This window comes from Nesoenas mayeri, assembly GCF_963082525.1.
Source record: "Nesoenas mayeri genome assembly, chromosome: 7".
Classification (NCBI taxonomy): domain Eukaryota; kingdom Metazoa; phylum Chordata; class Aves; order Columbiformes; family Columbidae; genus Nesoenas; species Nesoenas mayeri.
In genome coordinates this window covers 26,339,953-26,365,709 of record NC_137551.1, presented here as the reverse complement: position 1 = coordinate 26,365,709, position 25,757 = coordinate 26,339,953, and the positions used below count along the sequence as shown (strand labels likewise).

At 52.8% G+C, this 25,757-nt stretch overlaps 1 protein-coding gene across 2 annotated transcripts in view; it reads right to left on the bottom strand.

The window, feature by feature from the left end:
* Nucleotides 1–16,429: 16,429 nt before the first annotated feature.
* SUFU (SUFU negative regulator of hedgehog signaling) overlaps nt 16,430–25,757 on the bottom strand; it is a 90,354-nt gene continuing 81,026 nt past the window's right edge. For both annotated transcript variants that reach the window (XM_080347550.1, XM_080347551.1), the window contains exons 11-12: nt 19,999–20,067; nt 16,430–16,924 (exon numbers count right to left, since the gene is read on the bottom strand). In XM_080347550.1, the coding sequence (XP_080203676.1) occupies nt 16,835–16,924; nt 19,999–20,067 (159 nt within the window). In that variant the 3' untranslated portion in view covers nt 16,430–16,834. The remainder of the gene's footprint in view (nt 16,925–19,998; nt 20,068–25,757) is intronic.

The following is a 25,757-nucleotide window of genomic DNA, read 5'->3' as shown; positions in this document are numbered from 1 at the left end:
CCCGCTGGAGGGATGAGCCTCCTACAGCACACTCGAGGCGGGGTGATCAGGGTCTTTCCAAGCTTTCCTTTATGGGAACCCTCTGTGCACAGGCAGGTCCTGCCAAGAGACACCCCAGTAAAGAGATGGAGTGACGGCTACCAGCCATCTTTGGGTTGGTTTTTGATTTGGGATCCCCCATCCCACTTCCCTGCCTCCACCTTTCTCCTCTCACTTTGTGCTTCGATGAGACACGAGGGATAACATCTACCTGCTATCTACACTATGCCCAGCACACCCCAGTCCCGAAGTGCTGCCCCGGGGCAAATAATAACAAACAATAACAGCATTCGTACCCCAGCACATCCCCCAATGCTGGTGGGATCACAGCCAATGTGCAGTGTCCAGGCTGGCTTAGGACACTTCACTTGCCTCTTGTTTCTGAGTGAGGCTCCTACAGCCTTTTTGCTGTGATAAAACCTATTTCTGGGCTCAGCTGGCCAGTTCCTGCCTGCACAGAAACCCACAGCCAGGCCCCCCCAGGACTGGGGCTCACCCTCTGTCACCCCCACCACCCTCCTCAGTCCCCGCACACCCAGCCCTCAGCTCCCGGGGCTCGAGCACTGATTCCTGCAAAGGGAGCGGTTTGCCATGGAATTCCTCTGCCAGGCCTCAAAGCCTATGGGCTGTACGTCTCCTCTGGGGTTTTACAAGCCATCCAGCAGCCCGGACCGGAGAGAGCTGTGCAGGGTGGCATGGGATGTGTCAGAGCCTCTGCCTGCGCAGAGGCAAATCTCTCCTCGAAAAGTCAGTGCAAAACTATTTGTGACTCTCACTTTATAAATGCAGGCAGCGCCTGGTGGCAGCCACCGTCCCCACCCCAGACACGGCATGGCTTTCCTGCAGGGGCTGCTGGCGTCCCCCCATGCCCTCCAGTGCAGGTGAGCTGGGGAAGCCAGCTGGCATCTCACAGGATTTAATAAAGGAAGGTGGATGGGATGGGGCTGACCCAAACTGAATAATGCACCCTGCTCTCGATTGGGAATCCCCCTGCCAAAGGAGCACTGCTGGCCTTGCTGCTGTCACACCCACATCTGGATGGTGCCATCTCCCTGCCCAGCTCGGAGCTTCCCCCTTGCCAGGGAAGCCCCAAAGACAGGCTGGGCATTGCAACCCTTCCACAGCCAGCAGGAGTTGCCAGGGGGGGGGGTTGTAGGCAGGGACCCCCCTGCTCACACAGCTTCCAAACACCCTCCTGCTAGTGCTGGGCGGGCGATGGACACCAGCAGGACATAGCTGCGGAAAGCCTGCCCATGCTTTGAGCTCCGCTCCACCAGGATCCGGCCCTGTATGGGTGTCCCAGTCTGCGCCGCGGGGCCACAGAACTGGTTATCAGCTGAGTCCTGGTGCGCATCCCTCAATCACTCCCAGCCTTGGGTTTCCCAGCTGCCGCCAAGCCATCGTTCCCCCTTGCTGGCAGTTTCACTTTGGCAGCCCTTAGCCCTGCCCTGGAGAGACCACCACCCCCCAGCCCCTGGTAAAGCACCAGCATCTCTGCCAAGGGCCAGTTAGCACTAACTGGGCTGCGGGAACCCACCCTGGCAGAGCATTGCCCCATGCCCTACAGAGCCAGGACACTCAACAACTTGTCACTGGGGTGTGACATTGCCTGGCACAGAGCTACCTCGTCCCTGTGGAGCAGGGATGTGTTGCTCGGTCTGCAGAGCCAAGCTGCCTTCATCACTGCGGCAGGGGATGAGCGGGGCTGTGCCTGGCAGCTGGCACCAGGGACCTGCCTCTGCTTTCCCAGACAGACTCCAGGGGTGTTGAACCAGCCTACAGACACAAACTCTGTTTGCTATTTAGGGCCACGGACCCAACCGAGCTGACCAGACGAAGGGTGTTCACACAGATTTACTGAGCAGCTGGCTGTTAAAGTGACAGCTTCCTTGCCTGCCACCACCCTGTCCCTGGGATGTTCCCGAGGGGTCCAGCACCCAGCCTCACACCTTCCCCAGAAGCCTTGAGCCTTCCAAAAGTAATACAAAAGTAAGCCATCACTGCCCTTCTGGTCCCCTTCCGTGTAAGCCTGGCGAGGTGGCTTAGTTTGATGGAGAAAGCTCCCTCCACCCTGCTCCCTGTGATTAATGCATTAAGTGCTTTTGCTGAAGTTTTAAGACTGAGTTTGAGGAATTAAGGAACTTGCAGGGTGGCAATAGCCTGGTTTGCAGCACTGAATCTATCTGCTTGTATCTGTCCCCTGTTCCTGGCTGGGGCAGAGGAAGAGGGTAACACCCCCATGGAGGAAGCACGACACACAGGTCCTCATGGCCAGTCACCCCCTATCGCAGCCCAGAGTACAACACTGACATGCACTGCTTGTGCCTGGCCATGCCATGTATGTCCCCACTGCAGTGTCACACTTGTCCCTCCCACTCTATCGCCTGCCTGCTCTGGCATACTCACAGCCCAGCACCTGCTGGGGAAAGATGCAGAGTGCCTGGTGCATCTGCAGGAGAAACCTCCCGTCCTCTACAATTAATAAAAAGTGACCAGGAGCTGGGTGTGCTGCCTGGTCCCCGCAGCACGCAAAGCACATTCCCTTGCCCAGCATCCAGGCGCTGGAATCCAGTGACATTCACATCTGACCCGACAGCTGGGAGCAGGGCTGGGACAGTGTGCTCGATGCAGGGGTGGTGATGCCCCTCTGGCCCCTGGGGAGAGCTTTGCCCTCATGCAATGGGTGTGCAAACAGGGCTCCTCTTGGAGCAAAATTGCTGGGCTTTCTCCCTCCTGAAGCCTCAAGCATGGGGCAAAGAAGACATTGGGAGATGGCTAAGGGGCACTGCAACGGGGTGGTGACGGAGGGGAGCTCCGCTTTGGCCCAGGGCAAATCCAGGGTGGGACAACCCAATCTGCGGTTGAACGACCAAACCCAGGGTTGCACAGGGAGCCCCGGCGCAGGGGCGATGCTCTGGGGCTCAACACCCTGGGCAGCCTTGGGGTGCCAGTGGGTGCTGGCGAGCGCAGCAGCGGGTCCAGCAGCTGCGGGGCTGGAGCGCAGGGGGCCGGGACCGGGCCGGAGCAGTCCCCTGCCTGGTGGGGTTACTTTCTATGCAAATGCCTGGGAGCAGCTGCCCTGCCGGTGTGACTCATTTCCTGCTCTTGTGTCACATTCTGGTCAGGCCAGTTTGGCAAAGGCTTTCTTCTCTCCCTCCCCAGCCTCTCCTCATTCTCTCCCTCACTGCCGAGGGCTGGGAAGTGCATTCGCTCAGCCACTGGCAGGATGAGACAGGATTTTCAGGAAACTGCGTCAAAGCCACAAAACCTCCATATATATATATATATATATACACACACACATATATATTTATGTATAAAACCTCAACAAAACAAAAAAACTAGCACAATTTTATTTTATTTGAGCACAAGGGAGACGGGTAGCCAGACAGGCTCCTGTGCTCTTCCCCCACTGGGACAGCTGCTTCCCCCAAGACAGGATGGGTCCCTGCAGAAGAACTGCAAAAGTTTGCTGGGTGGTTGAGAGGGAAAAAATGTAGCTCAGTCTAATTTTACCCTCTGCTTCCAGTCGGAGAGGTGGTGTCGGAGCCGGGCTGTCTTTCACAGGGGATGGACGGTGCGAGTATCCGAGGGATTTGCCAGCCCTGGGGTTTGCCTGGGATTTCTCGCTCCTCGGCAGTGCTCCAGGGCAGCCTCACCACTGTGTCCTGAAAAACATACTGGCCAGGGTTAAAAGTAACTCATTCATCTTAATGGGACTGGGAAGTGATGCTAGCAAATGCTGTCAGACCCCAGTGCAGTGGGTCTCCCACCACAGGGCAGCACAGGGGAAGGTGATGGCAGGAACAAATCCCTCTGGTTGCTCCGCAGCCCCGTCCGGGCTGGCGCTGCCCCCAGCCCAGGCTGTGCTGCAGATACAAAAGTCACTTTTTGAGGAATTTCCTGTGTGTGTTCTGTGTTGTAGCTGCAAGGGCAGGTTTTACAGCCCCCCAGGCAGCAGTGCAAGCCCTCCTGCTCCATGGCTCTTGTTCCACTGTCCCTCTGTCCCCTGTGGGGTGTAGGGCCCCACACATGCACCCCTCGCTGCCTGCAAGGCTGAGGCAGAAAGCAGCAAACCTTCTCCTCAAGCCTGTGGCTACCAGTAGCCCAGTTTCTCCTTCGGCATCAGCCCTTTCCCTGGTGCATCAAGCCCTGGTACAGCCTCCTGCACTGTAGCTGGGCACCTCACTGGGGGAAGGACAGAGCTCATCGGTGCTGCCGGCCGAGACGTGAACTTGGGGACGCAAAGCTGTGGCCCTGGGCCCGCTGGTGGGACACTGCGGGTGGGAGCGGGGTGCAATCCCACCACCAACTGCGGCTGGGTTCAGCTGCCCTCCCATCACAAGGCCCCCACAGTCCCCAGCCGGGCCGAGGTGTAACCTTTGCAGTCTTCACTCTGGAGCAATTTCTCAGCCTTCCTGTTCCTTTTCTTGCGTGCTCCCTGCAATCAAAGCTGGCTGCAGCCAAATGACCCAGGGCCACATGCATGCTAAAAGCCTCCCTGCCGGGCAGCTACTGAGTTTTCCTTTGAAGGGCAGAGCACTCGCAGCCACAGTGCCCCATGCGACCCCCAAACCCGCAGCCCCCCGAGTCCAGTGGCACCGCTGAGCCCTGGTTCGGAGCAGCCGGAGGAAACTGAGTCAGGGTGAGGGCAGGGGCTCAGCCCAGAGCTGCAGCCCGTGCACCTCCCGCTGCTGGGGCTCTGCTTCCTCTGAAAGCTCAGAGATCTGTTTGCCCAGAGCAAAGGGAAGAGCATGAGGGTATTTGTGTAAATTAGGTCAGGAAGCATTGATAATAAACTGTCACTTCTGGTTGTGTAATGGGAGCAATTACGGGTTTAGGCCTTGTTAAGACATCGGTAAGGAAAACATGGTTTGTCTGGGGTAGGAGGAGTGTGATGGCAAACAAAAAGGAGGGTCCTGTTGACACAAGGATGAAGCTGCCATTGTGTTGGAGGCATTTCTGTCCCATCTTGGTGCTTCAGCAGCCTGGGGCTTGGATTGACTCCCATGCAGGGGGATGCAGGGGGATGCAGGACGCAGCAGAAGGCAGGGAACAGGCTCCGGGCTCTCCCTCAGCTCTGCTCCTTCTCCCAGGCACCCCACGGCTCCAGGAACTCAGGGCAGGTAGTTTTAACCCCTCTGAAATACCTGGTCCCTGATCCACCCCGCCCAGCTCTGCACTTGGTGCCTGCACAGCTGGTCCATGGGGCCTGATGGGGACCCATGGGCAGCGAGGCTGGTGCTGGGCTGTGCCAGGACAGCCTGGGAGAAGGGTCTGAGCTCTTCCTGCCTGCACAGCCACCACCAGCCCTCCTCCCCCGGGAGCTGCCAGGCTGCCCTGGCTGCCCTCCGCACTGCCAGGCAGCAAACGCCCCTGCCCGTCGCTCCCGGCCCCGGGCAGCCCCAAACTCAGCGGGCGGGTCCCTGCCGGGGTCTCCGCAGGGATGCTCAGGCACTGGCACGGCCCACACAGACCCTGTCCAAAATAAACTCAGGGCTCCCCACCAGCAAAACCCCGGGGGCATGGCCAAACCCGGGATGGAGGCTCTTGTGTCCCCTCCATGGGTGCAGGGAGAGCGGGAGGCTCCCGGTGTGAATTCATCCCAGGCACCCCACAAAGGAGGGGCTGGGGCACCCGACGGCCAGGGTAAGCCTTTAACCACCCACAACACTGCACAGCAGGAGAAGAAATTCTCGAGGCATCTATTAATGTAAAAAGAGCCATACTTTACATTTGGTCCTGCTTATGAAGGATTACTGCGCCTTTTAATAAATAGTTAATCAAGTGTTAGAGTCCAAGCAAGTTGATAGGTTGCTTATTACCACGGTTTATAACCTTTTATGAATGCTGTCTGTCGATGTACTTATAAACATCCATACCACATACTTATCGTGTCTTGACATGTTGGTCACATCTGTTGGAAGTTTATTAACTGTTGAGCTGCTCGCTAACGGCAGACCGGGAGGGATCCCGCTATTTATCTGTATTAATCTGTGTGGCTCAGAAAGCACACCTGCATGGGACGCGTGGGCCGAGGGGTGATGTGGGCATCCCCCTTTGTCCGAAGGGGGTTCAGAGCAAGCAGGATGCAGCCGCATCAGAAATAAGTTGGCAGCGGGGTGTTGCTCCCGCGGGTGTGTTGCTTTTTTTTGCCACCAGGACAAACAGCCAAAGGAAGTCAGTGGCAGATTCTTGCTCCATTGAAGTCATCGAGCTGAGACATGACATTGTCCTGGACCACCCGCTTGAATCAAAAACACAAGTTATTGGGCTCAACGTGAGAAGAATTGGGTGAAATTCTCTGGCCTGCGAACAAGGGAGGTCATACAGGAAGATTTAATGGGATCTTCTGGCCTGGAAATCCACAGAAATATCCTTGGTTGTCGCTGTTCGTGCGCAGCTGAAGCCCCCCTCGCGTCATGTTGCAAATAATGAAATAAAACTCTCAATAAGCTGAATAATCAGAAAACAATTTTCCAATAAAAGCATCCCCCGAAATCTCCTTTTAAGGCAAGGACTGGGATTCCCACCGCCAAGCGTGTTCCTGACGCCTTGCGTTATTGTTCAGCTGCCCGTACCGGGGCCGGGCAGGCTGCCACGCCGCCCCGCGCCCCTGGGGACGGCCCGCCAGCCCCCCCGCCCCTCAGCCCTTTTTGCCTTTATTTTTCCCCTTTGCCGGATGCTTCAGATAATTTTCCTGTTCAAGAAGCAAGCGAGGAGTACGAGGTGCCGTGGCCCTGCGCTCGCTCCAGCTTTTTTGACAGCCAGAGAAGGGACTTGTGCGTTAGGCAGGCAGGGGTGATCCCAGCCTGGGCGAGAAGCTGCGTCTCCCTGGTCGCCTTGGCCTTGGACACTCTTGGAGATATTTTTTAAATATCTAACCACGCTATTCCCTTTGCTCCCTGCTCCTCAGCGCTTCTGGAGGGGGTACCTCATCTCCTGCAGCAGGAGCATCTCCAGCACCGGGCAGCCTTGCTCACTGTCCCCCAAGCCTGAGGAAATGTTAATGATGGGGAAGGGCATTAAAAATACTTGTCCCCTTGGTAGAACAAAATCAAACCTGAATTACGCTTTTTTGGAAAGCTGCAGCAGCAATGGCTGCTGCTTGAAAGGCACCGGCAGCCAGCACATCCCTGCCGTAGGTGAGCAGTGCGGGGACCAACGGGACAGACCCCTTGTTGAGGGGCGTTCTGAGCCGGGCTGCCATGGCCTGTGCAATGTCCTGCTCCGGTCAGCGTGTGCGATGAGGTGTTGGGGCAAGATGGGGCCATTATTTTCTCCAACGTGAACTCTGCCTGACAGCGGAAACAGTTGCTTCAAAAGCTTCTTGGAGAAGCCAGAGATTCTGGGCACGCCGTGGGCTCCAGGCAAGGAGCTGGGGCACACGGGGCTTCCCTACCGTGCTGCGCCCAGCCCCGGCGGGTCCCGCCTTCCCGCGCTGGATGGCGAGGCTGTGGCTGGCAGCGGGGCGAGGATGCTTGCCGGCTCCCTGCCGTCCCAAGGCTCGGCCGTGGGCTGGGGGTGCTTGTCCCGTGTCGTGGGGGAGGCAGCAGGACCTGGCCCAGCCTTGCTGCTTCATCCCCTCTCCGGTTACAGCCTGGCCACGGGGCCCCCAGGAGCACGGGGTGTTAATGTGTCAGGTCCTGCTGGGAGCTTTTCTTCCACGCCAAGGTGCTACTGTGGCTGGCTGTGCCATGAACAGCGCTGGGCGAAGCCGCGAGCAGGAGAGAAACCAGGTAAAAAGAGGGTAAAATAAAAATCCCAAGCGACTTGTTGTGCCGATTCCCTGCTAGCCCATGCTCCTGGGTGCTGCGTGACATCCTTGCGGGCTAAAGTATGGAGAATCCCTCCCTCCGTGTCTGCACCATCCTGCTACGGGCTGGGGGATGTTCTGTGGGATGGAGGACATGCTGTGGGACTGGGGACATGCCATGGGAAGGGACATGCTGTGGGGTGATGCTACGGGAGGGGGTTTGGGGTCAGGACCATCCCTGGGTGCCCAAGTCCAGCACAACCAGCGGGCACACTGGCTCTGCCCTGGGTGGGCAGGGAGCACCGTGGGATTGGGACACCTTTCTGTGGGGGCTGCTCCCTCTTCCTACCCCATGGGGTCCCATCTCCCCATCCGTCTCCCACTCTACAGTGCACACCCTCCCCCATCAAGGTTCGCAGGCACTGCTGTTAACTTTTCAGATGGGAAACAAGCTCCAGCCCTCCCTCTGCACCCAAAAAAAAAACCCAACCAAACCCCAAAAAACAGAGAGGAGAGAAATAAACAAACAAATCCCTTCCCTCTCCTGGCTTGGCATCTGCTCGCAGCCCTTGCATTATTAATTAGAGAAGCTGCCGGCATTATTAGCAACAAACCGCTCCTAATGAAGTTCAGAGCCGCAGATCCAGGAGGGGCTCCCAGACACCGCTTTTCAGAAACCTTAATTAAATTCAGTGCCCGAAGGTGCATTTGGCTGGGGGAGGCAGAGCGGTGAGGCTGCCCAGGCCGGGCACGGCCGCGCCGGTGCTGGGGCCCGGGGTGACGGGTGCTGGAAGGAGAGGGGCGCCCTGCTGTGCCACAGCCCCAGGGACACCCGGTCACCTCGAATTTGGGGCCGAACGGAGAGATCGGCTGCAAAGGAGCTGCTGCCCAGCCGCTGCAGGGATGGTGAAAATGCATCATTTAATTCATTCATGAACGGAGTTGCCAGCAGGGAGGGTTTTCCCACTGCATGAGCAGGGGGTCCCTGGCCGGTCCTGGTTCCACTGCTCTTGTTGGGATGTCCTAACAGAGCGGCCCTGTGCTTGCAAATGCTTCGAGGCCTGGGAAGGTGAGTGGCACGGGGGGTCTTGGGCCAGGGGACCAGCTGTGGGCAGCCTCTCACCCCCCAGGCCCCTGCCTGGGTAAATAACCTCACTGAGGAACCCAGCCGTCCAGCAAGCTTTCCTCAAGCGACATGACAAAACCCAGCCAAGCTGTGGCCACGTTCCCTTCAGAACGGCCGGCGGCTGCAGGAGAGGCTCATCAGGAAAGGATGGTTCTCACCCCAAACTTCAAAAGAAAACAAATCCTCGCAGGAACGCTTTCTGCTGATTGCTCCCCTTCCCATGCAGGGAGCGCCGAGATAACACCCCTGAAGAGCAAGGGCAAAACCTGCCCAAAGCTGGATTTTGGCTCCCCTTGCATCCTTTCCCTTCCCTGCCACCCTTCCTCTACACACGGCAATCTCCCTTCCCCCTCGCGAGATATTCCACCCTTCCTGACCTTAAAGGAATTTATTACTGAGGAGTGTGAAAAGATTACTGCAAAATCGTTCTGCGTTACTGGGAAATCATTGCAACATTAGCTCAGTAATATTTTTTCATGTTTGCTGTGTCTCTGCTCTGACATATTCAGTCTCCACGCGCACATCCACACCCCCGCAAACCCCGCCGCAGCCAAGAGGCGCTTGGCGGAGGATGGGAGCGTGGACCTGACCCGGCACTCACCCCGGTCCCTCCTTCCCGCACTGGAGGATGAGGTTGCCATCCCTCAGCTGACCGGCCGTGTCTTCAGACCCACGTGTGAGCATTCCCCAGCCTGGCAGGTCCAAACAGTGCAGAAAACCCGGCTGTCAGGGAGCCAGGGCTGCCCTGGCTCAAGGGATTTCGGCAGTGGATGCTCAGGGAGGACCCTGCACCCTGTGGGGCCCTGGACTGGCTGTTTTGCTGAGCTTTTTTGGGAAAGGAAGATCCCTTTCTCTCCCATGCTTGCGCTTGGGAGGCCTGAGCGACAGATCCCGCTCCACTGGGGCCGGGGGAGAAGGTGGCGATGAGAAGAGGGGGCTGCGGAGGCCTGTGATCCCGCCAAGTCGCCCCAAGAGAAGGACACCAACAATTCTGCAAATACGTTTAATGCACTTTGAATACACAGGAGGAAAAAAAAAACCAAACAACAAAAACGCTGTGATTCACAAAAATATTACAAAAAGTCACGTGCAGGCGAAACACACCCAGCACTGCAATACCAATGTAAGAATTTACATTAGAAACTAATATAAAATATTTAAAAACCTCTGCTAGTTTAGCTTTCCATTTGTTTTTTTTTTGACTTTATTAAAAAAAAAGGAGGCGAGGAGGGGGCAGAAAGGCCATCTACAAGGTACTGATACACCGGCTGCAGAAACTCGGGCTCCTTCCAGCCCGTCGGTAGTGTCCTCAGGCTCCTCGCTGGACGTGACCCCGCACACACCGCACACTCACACGCCTGAACTACAGCACAGTTCACCTCCGCGCTGCGAGGGCAGCCCCAGCGGTCAGGGTTCGCTGTGGTCCTGGTCACCCCATGTATCCCCTGCCCTCAGAAGCTTGCCTTTGCTCTAGGTTTTGCAGCAACCGTCCAGCATACAAAACAAGTAGTGTCCCCGGCCAGCGGCAAAAACTCCATCCCTTTAAAAAAAGGGAAAAGCGTGTCCAACCTGAGCTGGATGAGAGAAGGGGTTTTGAACGACTACACTTGGGTTGAATGACCGTGGCCAAATGTGGAGCACCAGGACTCCTGGGCTGGATGGGTGCAAGCAGCATCCCATCGCGGGGGCCAGGGCATCAGTACAAGCCCCCAGCGGGATGTCATCTGCTTCCACGGGGCTGCAAACTGCCACTTCGGGGAAAGCCAAAGGCTGGGAACAAAAGGGCCCGGCGTCCCCCAGCCCGTGATCAGTCACTGCCGGGACAACACGGCCACTCGCCCCCGCCTCCCCTTCCTCTGCCCCCGTGAGTCTCTCAGCCTGTTTGCAGGAACAGCATGTGAGCTTCGCCGCCAGCACCACAAAGTCCTTGTGCACTTCTGCGCCCATCCTGCCCGCGGCATTGTCAACACACGCCGTGCTTATGTAGGACCTACCGCACTCGGTGGCGACAGCTCGGTCCCTCCCACCCTCGTGCAGCGGAGGGTTTCCGGAGCCGCACTTTCGCTGCAGTTGGGCCCCAGGGAAAGGAACAAAGGAGCCATTTTCATCTCCAGCCTCGCCAGGAGCAGAGAGAGAGGGCGAGAGAACAGACCAGTGTTTGCAAAACACAACAATCGGCAGGAAATTTTCCTCCGGCTTTTTTTTTTCTCTCTTCCTCTTTTTAAAGAGGGGAGACATAGCATCAGGACAGTTTAAAGACAACCAGGCACTGGCCAGCCACGTCTGCCACATGCCATCCTTTCTGGACTCATGTTCCTCTCCCACTATCAGAGCCCTATGAGCCGAATGGTGAACGATGCCATGGCCTTTTGGCGAGGGAAAGGGCAGGGGCTGCCTTCACCGCAGACTGGAAATGATGCTTCTGAACTGATGTGCCGCTTATGATGATTTTATGGTCTGTCAGTTGTTTTAGGGGAAACAGAATCACAGTAGAAATGGAAGAGGTGGTGAAGCACGATACACGACAGGTTCAGTGCCTGAGAGAGACAGGTTGATGCGAGGCTGGGTTTAAAGCACATTTGCAACCTCAGGCTTATTCTCCATTTGAAATTTTGGACTCATGTTGAACACAAGTTGTTTGTTTGTTTTAAATAAAAAGAAAACAAGCAGGCAATGCACAACAGAAAAAAAAAATGTTATAAAAATAGCAGGTTGCTACAGAGCTCATTGAAAGCTGCCACAGTCCCAGAGACCTAAATCCAGCTTTAAAACCTTGGGACGTGAACCTCACCGGCAAAAGATTGCTTTGGATACAGTCTGGCTGCTGTGCAGGCTGGCATTCATCGATAGGGACAGATGCACAAAAAGGGATACCTGGTTGCTCGACAATCCATCTGCCCTCACAGCTTCACTCACAGGGAGAATTAAGGCACAATATATAGTCTAAACGAAGGGCAGTCACATTTAGGCTGGAGTCCCTGGGAGGTGGAAGGGTTCTCGTGGTGCCGGACCCCTCCTCACCTGGCCGCGATGGCATGGCGGCTGGAGCCCAAGGCCTGGTTCAGTGGAGCCGCAGGGTGCAAGGCTGTGCCCTGGGCTAGGGCAAAATCAGACACACAGGTCTAAGTGTTTCCTCTGGCCTGAGGATCTGCAGATCTCTTCTCCCCTCCCAACACGACGCTGCCTTGCCCTGGCCAGATACAAGCCGGCAAAGCGGGTCAGGGACTCCAGATGCCCATAGCGGCGGGGGGAACTGTCATCAGGACAGAGAAACAGCCACGCAGTCGCGATCCCACACCGACGTGCCGTCTGACCTGCGTCCTGCCAAGCACATGGGCAGCCATGCACTTTCCAGTAATGCATCTGACAAAGGTTTTTGTGAGGAGTTGGGGAGACTTTTGATGAAGGGAACGGATGCCGGGTGAGCAATGAAGCTCACTCAGTGACCAGCCTGGAGGTTCTCCCGAGGGGCAGCGGAGCAGGAGCTCCACTCCGCACCCCACACTAATTAAAATAACAAATGAGACTGAAGCAGCCACATGGTGAGTCCCCATCTTTGACTCAACCTCGGACGCAGCTATTGCAGCCACCTGCAGTCTCCCCGACCAGCGGCGGGCAGAGGCCAGAGCGGGAACGCGCAGTGGGACGTGCGCGCCCAGCTGCTTGTGCCTGTGCAGGACCTCAGTGGGTCCTGGCGTGGAAATGAGGACCTGCCTGCGGGGACCCCACAATGTGCCCAGGCCCTAACAACTCTCACTTTGGTTTTTAGCTTCCCTGCACCCGTGTTTGCTCCCCCTGCAGCACCTGAGGGCTGCGCTGCCTCAAGCACCCCGAGCTGTGGGTGCGGGAGGGCGGCTGTAACCCGCTCCCCACCACAACCTCTCCGCAGCATCTGCCCCCTCCAAGCCAAGCATTGCCTTCAACTGTCATTTCTTTTTTTTTAAAGCTACACCCTCTAAATATTTCTACTGGTCGCAGATGAAACACAACACAAACCCCACTTCTTCAAAGACCACTTGATGACCTGATGGTGTCATTTCAAAAGCCATCCAAGAGCAACTGAATATTTGAACTGAACAGCTTCAGAATATCATTTCAAATCACTGTTGGCAAATCTATGCACAGTAAAACCAATATATCACCATTCTCAAAGACATTATGCACAGCAGGCAGCACCTATCTAAGCCACTGAAAATATCACTGTAGGTCACACCAGCTACAAGACTGACTGCTCTGCTCAGATCGTATCCCACATACTTTAATACTGAAACTATACATTCTTTCTCCTGTTTTTAATCACGAGCTGGCTTTTGGGGCTTCTCCTTTCAAAACTGCTGTCACATGTTGGATTTTCAAGGCATTGAGGGTCTGTCACAAGGTTCTTCGTCTTTGGAAACATCCCCATCAACCTTCACTGCAAGATTTCTCCAGGAGGGAGAAAAACTATACTTGCTGCTTCTAAACTGCATTCATGTCCATTCAGACCATTCTCTAGCCAACAAAAGCCTCACAGGTTTTGGTTTCATACACTCCTGCTTCTGACCTTCCACACAATCTAGAAAACTTCAGCACCAGTGGACCTACCATCTCAGCAGCTCTGGGCTAGAAAAATACCACAACATATATTAACACTGATGCATTTCTCTCTTGCAAACTGTTTGCTCACTAAAATACAAAGGTTTCTTTTCCATTCCCTTCACATGCAGGCATGTCCTTTTCCCCCAGATGAAAATATCCAAACTCGAGATCTCGTTTACTTGCCAATGAGTAAGACTTTGGCACAGTTGCAAGCTTGATGCGAATCGGGAGGGGACGTCCTGTGGGTGAACAGCTCTTCATGACACCGAGTAACGTGCAACTTTCTTATTCTTAGATAACTTCTGAGAGGCAGCAGCATGACCCTGGAGCTTAAGGGCTGACTCTCACCAGTTTCTCTCTTGTCGTTGGTCTAACAATAAGACAGACATTTCTATTTTGGCAGTTATTTGCCTAATATTTTTCTCCTTGACTAAATAGGAAGATTTCATTTCCTTCCCTTCAAACCTTCCCCTCAATTGTTATCTGGCTACCAGCAAAGATCTGTGAGAAAGTGTCTCAGAAATAGAGATTTCTGGCATGCCACCTGTTCATAACTCAAATACACAGAACTATATATAAATACATGACATGGAACAAAAATACACACACACAAGGATACTGGGTGGATTTTCAAATGCATTCAGCCTGCTCCCTCTGAAGTCAATGAAAACCCAACCCAGAGCGTCTGATGAGAGTAAATACGGTGAAGAAAACATACACATAGAAAGGCAGAACTGGAGCAGGAGCCGGCTCGGAGGAGGTGCTTCCCTGCGCGCAGGACCGCAGTCCTGCTGCGAAGGCTCGAGGAGTTCACAGGGCAGGAGGCCCTAAGCTTTCCAGATGTGCCTGAGCCCACAGAGGGTCTGACGGACTTTCTCTCTGCCCTGTGCTGATCTCTGCAGGAACAGCAACAATTGACCTTCCAAATGTCCCTTCTCCACTAAGATGTGGATTTTAAGCTCCTTTTAATGAGAGCTAGCATCTGGAAACCAGGAAGAGCAGCCAGCATCGTGGCAAGGGGCCAGCTCTGCTGCAGGCACGCCCAGCAAGCTCCTGCAAGAGCCCTCCATGGGCTACTGTTGGTGGATGGCTTTGGGACAAAATTGTAGCTGCTGCCCTTGCCTTTTTCCCGACTGCCACAATCGTCTGTTTGTTCATTATCTTGGGGTGGGACACTTGGGCACGTCATTTTTGAAGCTGGACTGGTACATTTTCATGCCGCTTTCTCGCCCACGCTGTCCCCTGTATATACATCTCCAGTGCTGAAGGGATGCTTAGTGCTAACCAGGACAACGAAAACTGGCCAAAGATCCCACAGACGAATGCAGTCTGCCACAGCACAGACATCACTCTGGCTGGCACAAGCAGATATCTCAAAGTTTGTTCTTTCACAGCAGGATTTTAAGATGATCCTCTGAGTTCAGACCAAATGACAAACTCATTTACATGTAAATTGCTTTCATAGCTCTGCAGAAAGGAAGGTTCTGCTGAGCAGTGTTGGACCCTGCATTTGGTCTGCCTTAAATTATAATATAACAACAATTATAATAATACAAATACTACTTAATACACAAAGCACGCCCTCCCCTGCAAACCCTGGCATGCTTCGGTAGGTCCTACAGCCCTCTAGTCAATAATCAGCCTCTGCACAGAGACACACTGAATGACTTGCCTGAGGCCACAGAGGAATTCTGTGGCAAGTCCAAGGAGAGTTTTGTGGCTTCTAGCTCTGCTTCTTGACCAACATTAACCAGCCTCAAATATATGCAAAAAACATCAAAGCTGACTTTGCCAGGAAGAAATTAAATCAGGAAACAGAAAACCAATTCTGGGGTACTGCAAGGCTTCCTGGACTTTGCTGTTTGATCAGGGGAGTTCAGTGTTAAAAGCTTTTGTTATACTTGTATTATGATCACACAGCAACTGTGCATAAATCACCAAGTTCGCTTGTAGGCAGAAAGGGGTGGAAGGAAAGCTGCACCTCCCCTGACAAGGAGTAGAAGAGTTGTCATGAAAAAACAATGGGCAGAGGAAGGCTGGGAAATTCGCATCAGAAAGAACCTGCAACAGCAGCAGGGGGTTTGCTGCAGCACATCCACAGGGGCCAGCATCTCAATGCAGACACACAACCTGAGCCTGCAGAGACCACCTCCTCTGCACACCACGTTTTGCTCCAAGGAAGAAGCCACGGGGATCTCAGAGAGTGTCTTTTCAAACTGATTTGGATGCTTTACAGTTCAAACCTATCTGAAAGGAGGGACATCATCAACAAGAGCCACCACAGCGAGGCTAGAGGGGAACACAGAGCTGCGCGAGGGCCCATCTCTGCTGGAACAGGGAGAACAGTCGGCTGAACTGAGGCTGAGTCTCCTCTCTGCTGTGCCAGGGCAGTGGAGATCTCCATTTCACAAACCTTCAGGCAGCCCTGTGGATGCTGCAGAGCTGCTGAAGTTGTCCCTGTGAACAAATGGTCCTCTCTAGCTTCTTGAATTCTGTACAATAGCAAGGAAAAAATACTTGACAGTATCTCTTTAAAGATAAACACACTGTAAACAGGAGATCTCCCCCGCCCCGGTAGCTTTCTTCCTCCTGCTTGTGCAAAACCAGAGGTTGCGACCTTCCCTGGGGTTCAGGCACAAGGACAGGATGCATGAGAATAAAGTTGCCTCTGTTTGCAGTGATACCATAGCTAATAGCACCAAGACCAACACTTAAAACATGCCTAATTTGAGGGCAGGGAGGATCTGGGTTTGTTTTTCTTGACTGAACTAGAAAGTTCATCTTTAAATCTGTTCAGCTTCAAGCATGTGAGCTTTTGGCCTCCTTTAAACAGGGGAAATACCATTCTGTTTCTGAAAAGAAAAAAAAATAGCACATGGAAGAACAGTTCTGCAGTCAGTAAAAGTTTGGCTAACAAAAGGACTCCAGAGTCACGTAAAGAACATTTAATCCATGGATTATAGGCTCGCACCTGGCAGAAATGCATGTGTAAATACAGGCGTGCAGAGCATCTACACCCTGGGCTAAGGCAGAGGGGAGTTCTGTAGCTAGGAGAAAGAAAGGATTCTTACTACTTATCTTCATAGTTAAATATTTCTCACTCGCACTCACACATACGCAGGCTGTTCCCAGAGAGCTCAGCCTTGGGAAGGATAAAGGAAAGGGCTCAGTTCGGCCTGGGCTGGTGCTGAGTAGCTTCTCTTCTGTTTGCAGTGGTTGTGCAGCAAACTCTTTTATTTGCAGGCAGAGTTTTTACTGCATTAATTATCCTGTGAGTCACTGGGCAGTGGACAGTAACTTGGCTCTCCCGGTTGTTAGAAGGGTGTAATTCAGCTCTAATGCAGCGGGTTGTCGAACACGGCATCTGGCAAGATGGAAACTTTCAGTTTCTTTTCAGGCCAGCTGTACTCCTTTGGAAGTTTAAACTGTAAGACAGTAAAGAGAACCAGTTAATGTATATCACTGCAACCTAACTCACAGAGAAAACAAAATCGTTACAAGGGCGGGCAGCCCCACGTTGTTGTTATTTTTTCAAACAAGAGGCCACTAAGAAAACATTTCCCCATTAGTATGTTTTGGACAGCAGTGGACATTAGATAATGTGGCCTGTGCCTCAGCTGCCAAAGTAAAGTTCTGAGATTTCGGCCCAAGCGCTGTTTACTTCACCAGACGGATTCTGGAGTGTTCCTGCCCCCATCATCATTTCTCTTCCCCAAGCTCTCTGAAAATTCACAGCACAAGTATCTCGGCTCCTACCTGATGATGTGCCTTTCCTTTTACCTACCCCAGACCCCAGAGCTGCCGTTTGCTTTAAAGAGAGACTTATGTCAGGCTTCAACCTCCTGCTCATACAGGGTGGGATATTTGTGATCTAGCACAGCTCTGCTGAGCACCAGGCTTGCAAATGGCCATCCCCTCCGGGGGTGCAGACTGTGCCGCCCTGGCTGGGGAGAGCCAGTGTGCCCAAACAGCATTTCTGCTCCGGCCCTCCCCACCTCTGGTACAAAGGCTTTGCAGAGCACCTGCACAACGCCTCAAATTCACACAGGCACTTGGCTGCTCAGGCTGTTTTGCAAACGTTGATTGAAACACGGGGAAGAGGGATTTTTTTTCCCAGTCTGGTTTACATAGCACTGTCACTGGCCAGTGTTTCCCAAACAAGGCAAGTGCACTAGTCCAATCCTGATGTTGCTCCAGGGCATCCCACTTTAGGCTGGGATGTCAACACAACATCTCTGGTCCCAATCATGACTGTGTTGGGGCAGATGTCCAAGGAACCTTACCACCAACCCTTCTCACAATCACCTTTGACCACAGCCAGATGGCAACCAGTCTGGACAAGCATTTCAGGCAATCCCAATGCCCAGACTGAGGGTCCAAAAGCCATGGGGGACAGTTCTGAAAGCCCATTTGCAGGATGATTTTAAGACTCTGCTGCACCCATGATGTGGTACCACCTGACACCCCAATGGGAACCCCAGGGAGAAATCTCGCCAGGACCCCACACCACCAGGGCCAATTCGGAACAACTACAGCAGTCCTCCCCTAGGAGAGCCCTCAGACCAAGGCCAGCAGTGGGTAAGCTTCCCAGGGGCTACATGAATTAGAGAGTTGGTGCAAGGAGGCCTGTGAGACATCCATCTTTATTCAATTACTTGTCTTTCTTCCTGTAAGTGCCCCATTTCTGAAGGACATTAACACAAGCTGAGTGGTAGGTTCCTGCTAAAGGAGATCCCCTCCAGCTGCTTGCTCTGCAGCAAGGGCGGCTCTAATGTGAATTTGCTCCTGACCTTGCTCCATTTGTAGCTGTGTACGAAGGCAACCTGTAGTTGAGACCCACTGACCTTAGTGTGCTGGGCTGGCAGCTTAGGGTCTGACCCATGATCCAGGGGCACAGTGGGAGAATCGTTCAGGATGGTGGCTACCATAAACTACCCCTATTTCTCCCCTAGGAAACATAAACAATCCAAGTCCCACTTACGTGTTTTTTTTAAAAAAACCTCAAGCTCTGCTTGTATCTTGCACCACATAATCTAGTGGCCCTACACTGCCCTGAAGATTCCTCTGAGTTCAACGTCTAGGGTATGTGAAAATCATGCTAAAGATACTCAGATAATTTCACTTAACAGGAGTGGCTCTTCATGCAGCAAAGGACAGACTGTCCTTGCAGTGCTTCGTCCTACCACACGAATATCATCAGCAACAGTCATGGCTGCTGAGGAACGCCTTGAGTTGGCCCAAATCGAGATCCTGCAAGCTACAAATCCTTGGAGGAATCTGGATGCTGAAAGATCACATTTCATCCCAAGTATTTTCTGTTTTATAAACAGGAGTGGTTCCAAAGCAATCCTCTTGGAGAAGTCATCCTTTGCATTTGTTTGTTTTCCACTTTTTAATTTAGCAGAATCACAGTAACTCAGAACCGAGCGCCTGGTCACTGTGCCAGGAGCTGCCATGCCCATTGCGCTGCCTCTCAGCGGACAGCGAAAGCACATGAGCCGTCCAAAGCCTTAACTAATGGGCCTTCAAACCAAAGCGCTCCTAGGCTTCCATGTCACTAGCAAAAATGAGCTTTGGATTAGGTTTAACTGGATAAAAGCTGGCCTGAAAGTCACTGCACAGCCAGCAGCATGCTCCCCTCACTCGCACAGTGAAGAACATCCTGGCATTGAATCAACCCTGGATTAAACAATTAGAGCCCTGAGATTTTCCTGGGGGGAGGGAAGCAGGGCAAGGGATGGGAGGGCTGCTCTACAAGCCAAGGAAAGTTTCTTTAGAGTCTGCAGGGAGCTGTAAAAAATGAGATTAAAAATATTACATGTCATTTCTGCCACTACTCTTTGAAGTCAAGCAGAATATTTATATGGTATGCATGGGAGACAGGGTGTTAAATGTTCCCCAGGAAGAGATCACATGGCAGGGGGAAGTTTAGCACCGCACAGCAAAGCTCTATAAAGCTCCCTTGGCTGCTGCTATAACACTTCCAGGCTGGTGATGGTCCTCTGCACACTGTGCAGGGGTAGCAGGTGAAGGCCGAGTAGCAGATGTGAAAAGCCCCCGTCTGCTCCCCAAACCCAAAAAAGGAGGCCCCTATAACAGACTGCTCAGCATTAAGTGTGCTGCCACTGCTTTCAGCCTTTCTGAAAGCAGGGAAGGTGATGTGCCTGGCGCTGCTGCCAAGGACACTGTGCATGAAATGGAGGAAAACCTGGCCTAGGGGCTGCACCACTTTGATTTGAGGTGCTCAGATACCATGTCAGGAAAGATGCTGGTAGAAAGGAAATGCAGTGTCTCCCTTAGTACCCACCCCTGCCCTGTATTTCTTGCAATCCCTGCTCTCAGTGCCTTAGTTCACAGCAGACGTGAAGGTTTAGCAAGGCCTCATGTCTACAGGGCAGGGCTGCAGCCTATGGGCCAAGGGCAGGACCAAGGCGAGCTGCAGGACGGGCTGAGCTCCCCGGGACAGTACATGGGATACATGGGAATGACGCAGCCTTACTTCCTCTGGAGAATTCAGATCTTCTAAATCTTCCAGCATTCTCTCTACAAACTCTTCGGTCAATAGGATCTGCAAAGGAAATACGGTAGTTTATGCATTTACACTCCTAGTTTTAGCTAATTGCCAAGAAACAGAACGACTTCTGCAGAGAGCGGACTGTACCAGCTCACTCCGTCCCTCATGTCCTTCTTTCCTGCAATACAAAGGTCGGAGGGTAAGGAGCTCCTAACTTTGCCTCCCATCCCAACCACTGCAAAGAAACATTAAAATTATACAGCAATCTTTTTTTGACCCTCTATTATCTTCCTCAGGCTAAAATTAGAGGCTCGGCTTTACACAGACAGAGTGGGAAAGGAGGAAAAGGGGTCAAGATAACAACTGTTGGAGAGACAGTGGGAGACAGAGCTGCTTTCATCTGATCCATTGAAGGTAAACGCACAGTTTAATCAGGAAACGGCAGCGCAGGGAGAGCCTGAGACCCACACAAAGCCCATGCTCTGGGCACGGGGAGGGCGCTGACCCGAGCGTGGCACATTGCACACATCAACCAGATGCCGGGGACAGGAGGTGCCAGTGCCAGGCACCTCTATGTTGTATCACACGTGCCCATCCATGTACCCGTGCTGGGAAAGCTCTTGGCTCATCTCAAGGCCAGGCTGGCAAGCACAAAACTGCCCAGGAAAGTGGCTGCTGATGGGTCAAAAATTACCAGCTGAAGGCCACAGTCCTGGGTGCATGGAGCCCCCAAGTCACACAAACCAGAGACAGCGGGGAAACCAGGGAATTCGAGGGGAGGAACTCCCACCCTCTTTAAAAAAGCATGGGATAGCTAAAAGCAAACACGTCCTGCCTCTCCTCACAACAGCCGTAAAGGCCAGAGCTCCAGGCAGGCCAGCTGGCTTGGCACAGGAGCAGAGATGGCAGCGTGGGACCAGGCAAACATCCCCGTGTGGTGAGGGGGTGTTGGAGTGGCATTCCTGGGAGTTGGGTTGCAGCACCATCCAGCAGATTATTCCCATTTCAGCCTACAGGTTTGTTCTTTCCCCCTGTTCCTCCTTTCCTTCCTTTGCTGCATCCTTTCCTCTGTCTCTGGCATCGCTTTCCATCCTGAAGCAACCACCGTCCCCAGGCCTCTTTTCTCACTCTTCTCCCCTTTTGCTGTTCCCCCCAGTCACGAGCTCCATGCCCTCCCAGAGACAGGACTGCTGCAGCACCAAAGTGACAGAGCTAAGCGTCCAGCCTGCTGCCCCCCCCTGTCCCCTCCAGGGCAGCCAGGCTGTCCCATCTCCGTGCAGAGCCACCTCTCATGCCCACCAGATCCTTGCTGCTAGTAACATCAGTGGAATGACCACCAGGATGCCAAGGGCTGTTTGGCAAGTCGAGGCCTCTGGGCTTCATTTTGGTAACATATAAGCAGAGCTATCGGACAGAAAGAGATAGAGAAGACTCTGGTCTCTCTCTCTTCCTTTGCTAAGAGCAAAGACGCAGAAACAACAAAAAGAGATTGAAAAGCTACCAGGTGTCTGCCGTTCTCTCCCCTTTAACCTGGATCATCCCTTGAGCCTGAAAAAGCCCCGCTCCAGACAGAATCCAGGAGCTTGCTGCTTTGGACAGGACTCTGCAACCTGGCACCAATCCGCAGACTGGCAAGCTGGGAAACGTTGCACTGAAACACGCAGCACTACCGCAAACTACTGCAGTCTCCTTGCAGGAGCCTGTAACTGTTCTGCCTGTTGGACTGGAGACACTTGGCTGTTGGCTGCTCGCAGGAGGAAGCCGCTGTGTCGGAGGCAGAAGGGCAACCCGATCGCTCAGCTCTGAAGAAGAGCTGTGTGGGGAGCTGGGGCTCTGCACGGAGCAGGCAGATCTGTTTCTGCGGAGGTGCAGCCTGCAATGGGGTGAGGGAATGAAAACAATTTGGCAGACATCAAAATCTACAGAACAGCCGGAAAAAGGAGGAGGAATTGGTATTCACAGTAATCAGGCAAGGAGGAAATGAATATTCAGCCATCCACGGATGAGCAGAAATGCCAGAGGTTGGGATGGGTGAGAAAGCAGGAATGAGGAGCCACTGCTTTGACAGGGGGACTAGAAGACAAGTGCAGCAGGAAGACTCCTGGGTGCTCGCAAGGTGCCAGAGGCAGGAGGGAAATGGGAACCACGTGTGCGAGGCAGCCAGCTGCTCTGAGGTTGGAGGAAAACAAGACAGGGTACACAGGGGTAAACAGCAAAGGGTGGAAAGACTGAAGGAGGAGACAGGTCAGGTCGCAGCTAAGCCACAGACTCCCAGAGTAGGGACAAACCTACATGGAGGACTGACCTGGGGTGCAACTCCCTGAGATGGCTGAGCCCATCTGCAGCTCGCTGCTCCCCGTCAGTGAATGTTGGTAATTTGGGTGAAAAAAATCCCAAACTCCACTGATGTAGTGAGCTGAATAGGCTCCCTGAAGGGTCTGACAAGCGGAGTGGGACAGGTGCCCCACAGCTCAGCTGTCTTGTGGACTGCATTTGCGGGACTGAAGTGATGGCAGCCTGAGTACGGAGCGGGCTGAGAAAAGATCACAGTACTGTTCTGCAAGCCCTGCACAGACAGTTAACTGTGCTGGATGGCAGGTGTCACAGGCTGCAATGACAAACTGCTGCAGTAACATTCACACAGGGTGTCACTCAGAGCTCATCCTCAACAGCTCAAGTCAGAAAAAAACCACTCCAGACCTCACTATCACACGCTGCTGGGAAGATCTGCTCTTTTCGGAGAAGAAGGGAATATCTGATGCAAGGGCGTAACCAAATACACAAGCAGCCCTGTCCCTTGCAGAGGAACTGGCACTCTGAAGCCCTCCTGGGCACGCGGGGGAATGCACGTGTCCGCAGCACACCAGCTGCTGAAGAGGGCTTTGAAGCTAGAGGTATTGTCATCTTGGATTCATGTCTAGATAAGATTTCTTCTCTTAGAAGTAGCCAAATCAAAATGGCCCAACAGCATGAAAGACTGTGCATGTAGATCAGGCTGCCATCCCCACCTACAATCAGCAAAACCACCTTTGTGCTGGTGAGTCTTTGCTCCTGCAGAGAAGGATGAGAATAAATCCAATCCTATCTCAGTTTCCCTCAGTCATAATATTTCAGGTTTCCAGTTCTTGTAGCTTGCCTGCTCCTGCACAGTATGATACCCCATTACATTAACACACACACGTTATATGTGCATGATATTAAAGGTGACATTCCCAGCAAATAAACATGACAGACTGCCATTGCTCTAGGCACCTAATTTAATTTCCTCTGGGATTTAAACCTTAGAAGCTCAAATTAAACAAACAGGCCCCGTTCACTTTATATTTCAGACCTGAATCTAGAGTTTTCTTCTGACTGTTAACTGATCTTATCAACAGGACACTGCGCAGAGATCACAATGATGAAGCAGCTTATTCCCTCCCCAAAGAAAAACAGAGCCCTGCTGTTGTGCTGCAGCCATGGGAAAAGCCGTTGCAACCTGGAGGGCAAACGAAGCCGTCCCATGCGCACTGAGCACGTCTGTTCTCCCATGAAATCTCTTGGACGGTGCTGAGGAAGCAAAGGAGCTCCCCCGAGCAGCAGCGGGTGCCCCGGGTACTTGCAGCGCTGTGTTTTCCCAGCTCTGTGCAAACACTCCCACCGCCCAGCCTGCCGAAGCTGGTTACGGGTGTAGCTCAGCCTTTGTCATGGCTGTTTGCAGTAGGAACAGGGAATGGCCTCACCAGCCAGCTGTGGGTATCGGAAACATCTCCTTCAGTGCTGCACAATCCTGCTCACGCCAGGATCTCCCCGACCTGACCCAGAGAGGCCCGGACACATGCCATCCCATTGCCCGCAGATCCAGACTCCATTTTCTGTGTGCTTTGCAGCTCTGTAACTGTTAGTCACGCTGCAAATGCTTGGAAGACAATGAGCAGCCAAAAGATAAGTCCTGTGTTTTCTATCACAGGAAGCTACTGCACAACTGAGGTTCGAATTTTGAGTTCTCACTGCCTCACTAATAGCTGCTGTGTGTAGAGACACATTACAAAATACCAGGCTAGGCTGGTGGATGCACTCAGGGAAGACAAGGGCTGTGTGCATCATGTCTCCCTCTCATGGCAAGTCTCACCTGAGCTTGCTGAAACCTACTCCTGACCTACAGGGCTTACTCATGGGTCAACTGAAGGAGCTGGTGTTGAAGCTTTCGGTGTCGAAGCTTTCATACCCGCACATAGTTGAGAAACCTGTATCGTGACTTGTTACAGGTACATGGCTGCGAGTGTATGAAAACAGGCGAGATCTAAAATGTACACAAGGTCATGGGGCTCTAGACTAGTTCGGCTGACTTTGAAAGTAACTGGTGCTTAGTAAAACATTAAAGACTTTATAGTCAGCTCATAGGTACCTCCCCAGAGTTAACACCCCATTTCTCACTATAGGGTTCAACTCTACCATGAGGGCTTGAAATTCTCAGCTCAGGAAAGGCTGGCCGGGGACAAAGGTCACACCAATGTTGAAAGCCTGGCACTGCTGGGAAGTCTTTGATCAAAAGGAAGACCCTCAGAAGCTGAGCTTCTGGATCAATCTGCAGCTCCATCTATTTTCAGGAAACATGCTTTATCCAGGGCAAGACACAAGCGATTAGTCCAGGGACAATTAAGTAGGAGTGCTTTAACTGATAACACCCAATTTTCTTGCCTACCCAGAAACAAACCAATCCCACACTTTGCCCTAGTGCTTTGTTTGCATTAAACATTGCCACTTGCTCTTCTAGCAGGTTTGTCAAAGAAATGAAAGGTTTTATTAGTTCTGGACTTAGTACAGAGCTGGCTTGTAGGGCTCAGCCAGAGAAGGTGGGGATACATTGCAATAAACCCCTATGTAAACCATACCAACCCTCCTAAGAAACTGTTCATCTGTCCAGGTGTTGTGCCTGGAATGGGTGGAGCAGTTATACCCTAAGCCACATGTCATCTGTTCATCTGCACATAAATATCCAGCAAATTTTAGGAGCCCTTTGCCCTAACAGTGTTTCAGCTTAATTACTGTCGACAGCACAGCAAAAAGTGAAGTTAAAGTACATCAGCATTTCCCACTGAAATGAAACATTACCAATAAAACCCCTGGATGAATCATGCTTTGTGCCACAAGCATCCCCCAACCCATCTCTCTGCTCGCCCCTTGCCTTGGCCTTTTTTGTGCTGCTTTGCTTTGACGGCAAGTGGCTCTGGGCAGAGGCCTTGTCACTGCATCTTTCTACGTCACACCCAGCCCCGACACCATCTGAAGAGGCCACCTTGCTGCCTGAATCCACCACAGCTCTCATTACAGCCTCAAAGGTATCAGTATTGCAAAAAACACCTTTGACGGGAAATTCCACTGTTGCTCTTCCAAGAGATTCACAATCCTCTTTGTAAAGGAAAAACATCCACGCACAGATGCCTCAGGGACCGTATTGCTTCACATCGCGATGTTACAATCCCAGAAGAGGAAGTATATGGTGATGCTGAAAGATTCTGATCTCTTGTGATCTCTCTGTGACATTCCCAATTACAAGGCTGATCCCGGGGACCTGGGCTCCTCAGAGCCCAGACTGACGAGATCTGACCTGCAGACAAAGCTGCTTTCAGTGAACATAAAGTTCGGCTCAGTTGAGGAGAGGGCTGACCGGGGAGCCAAGACAAGTGGCAATACCAATTCTTGCAGAGTGAAAATGCAAAGGAAGAACAAGCATTTCAGGGAGTGCTCCAAGTGGGTGGAAG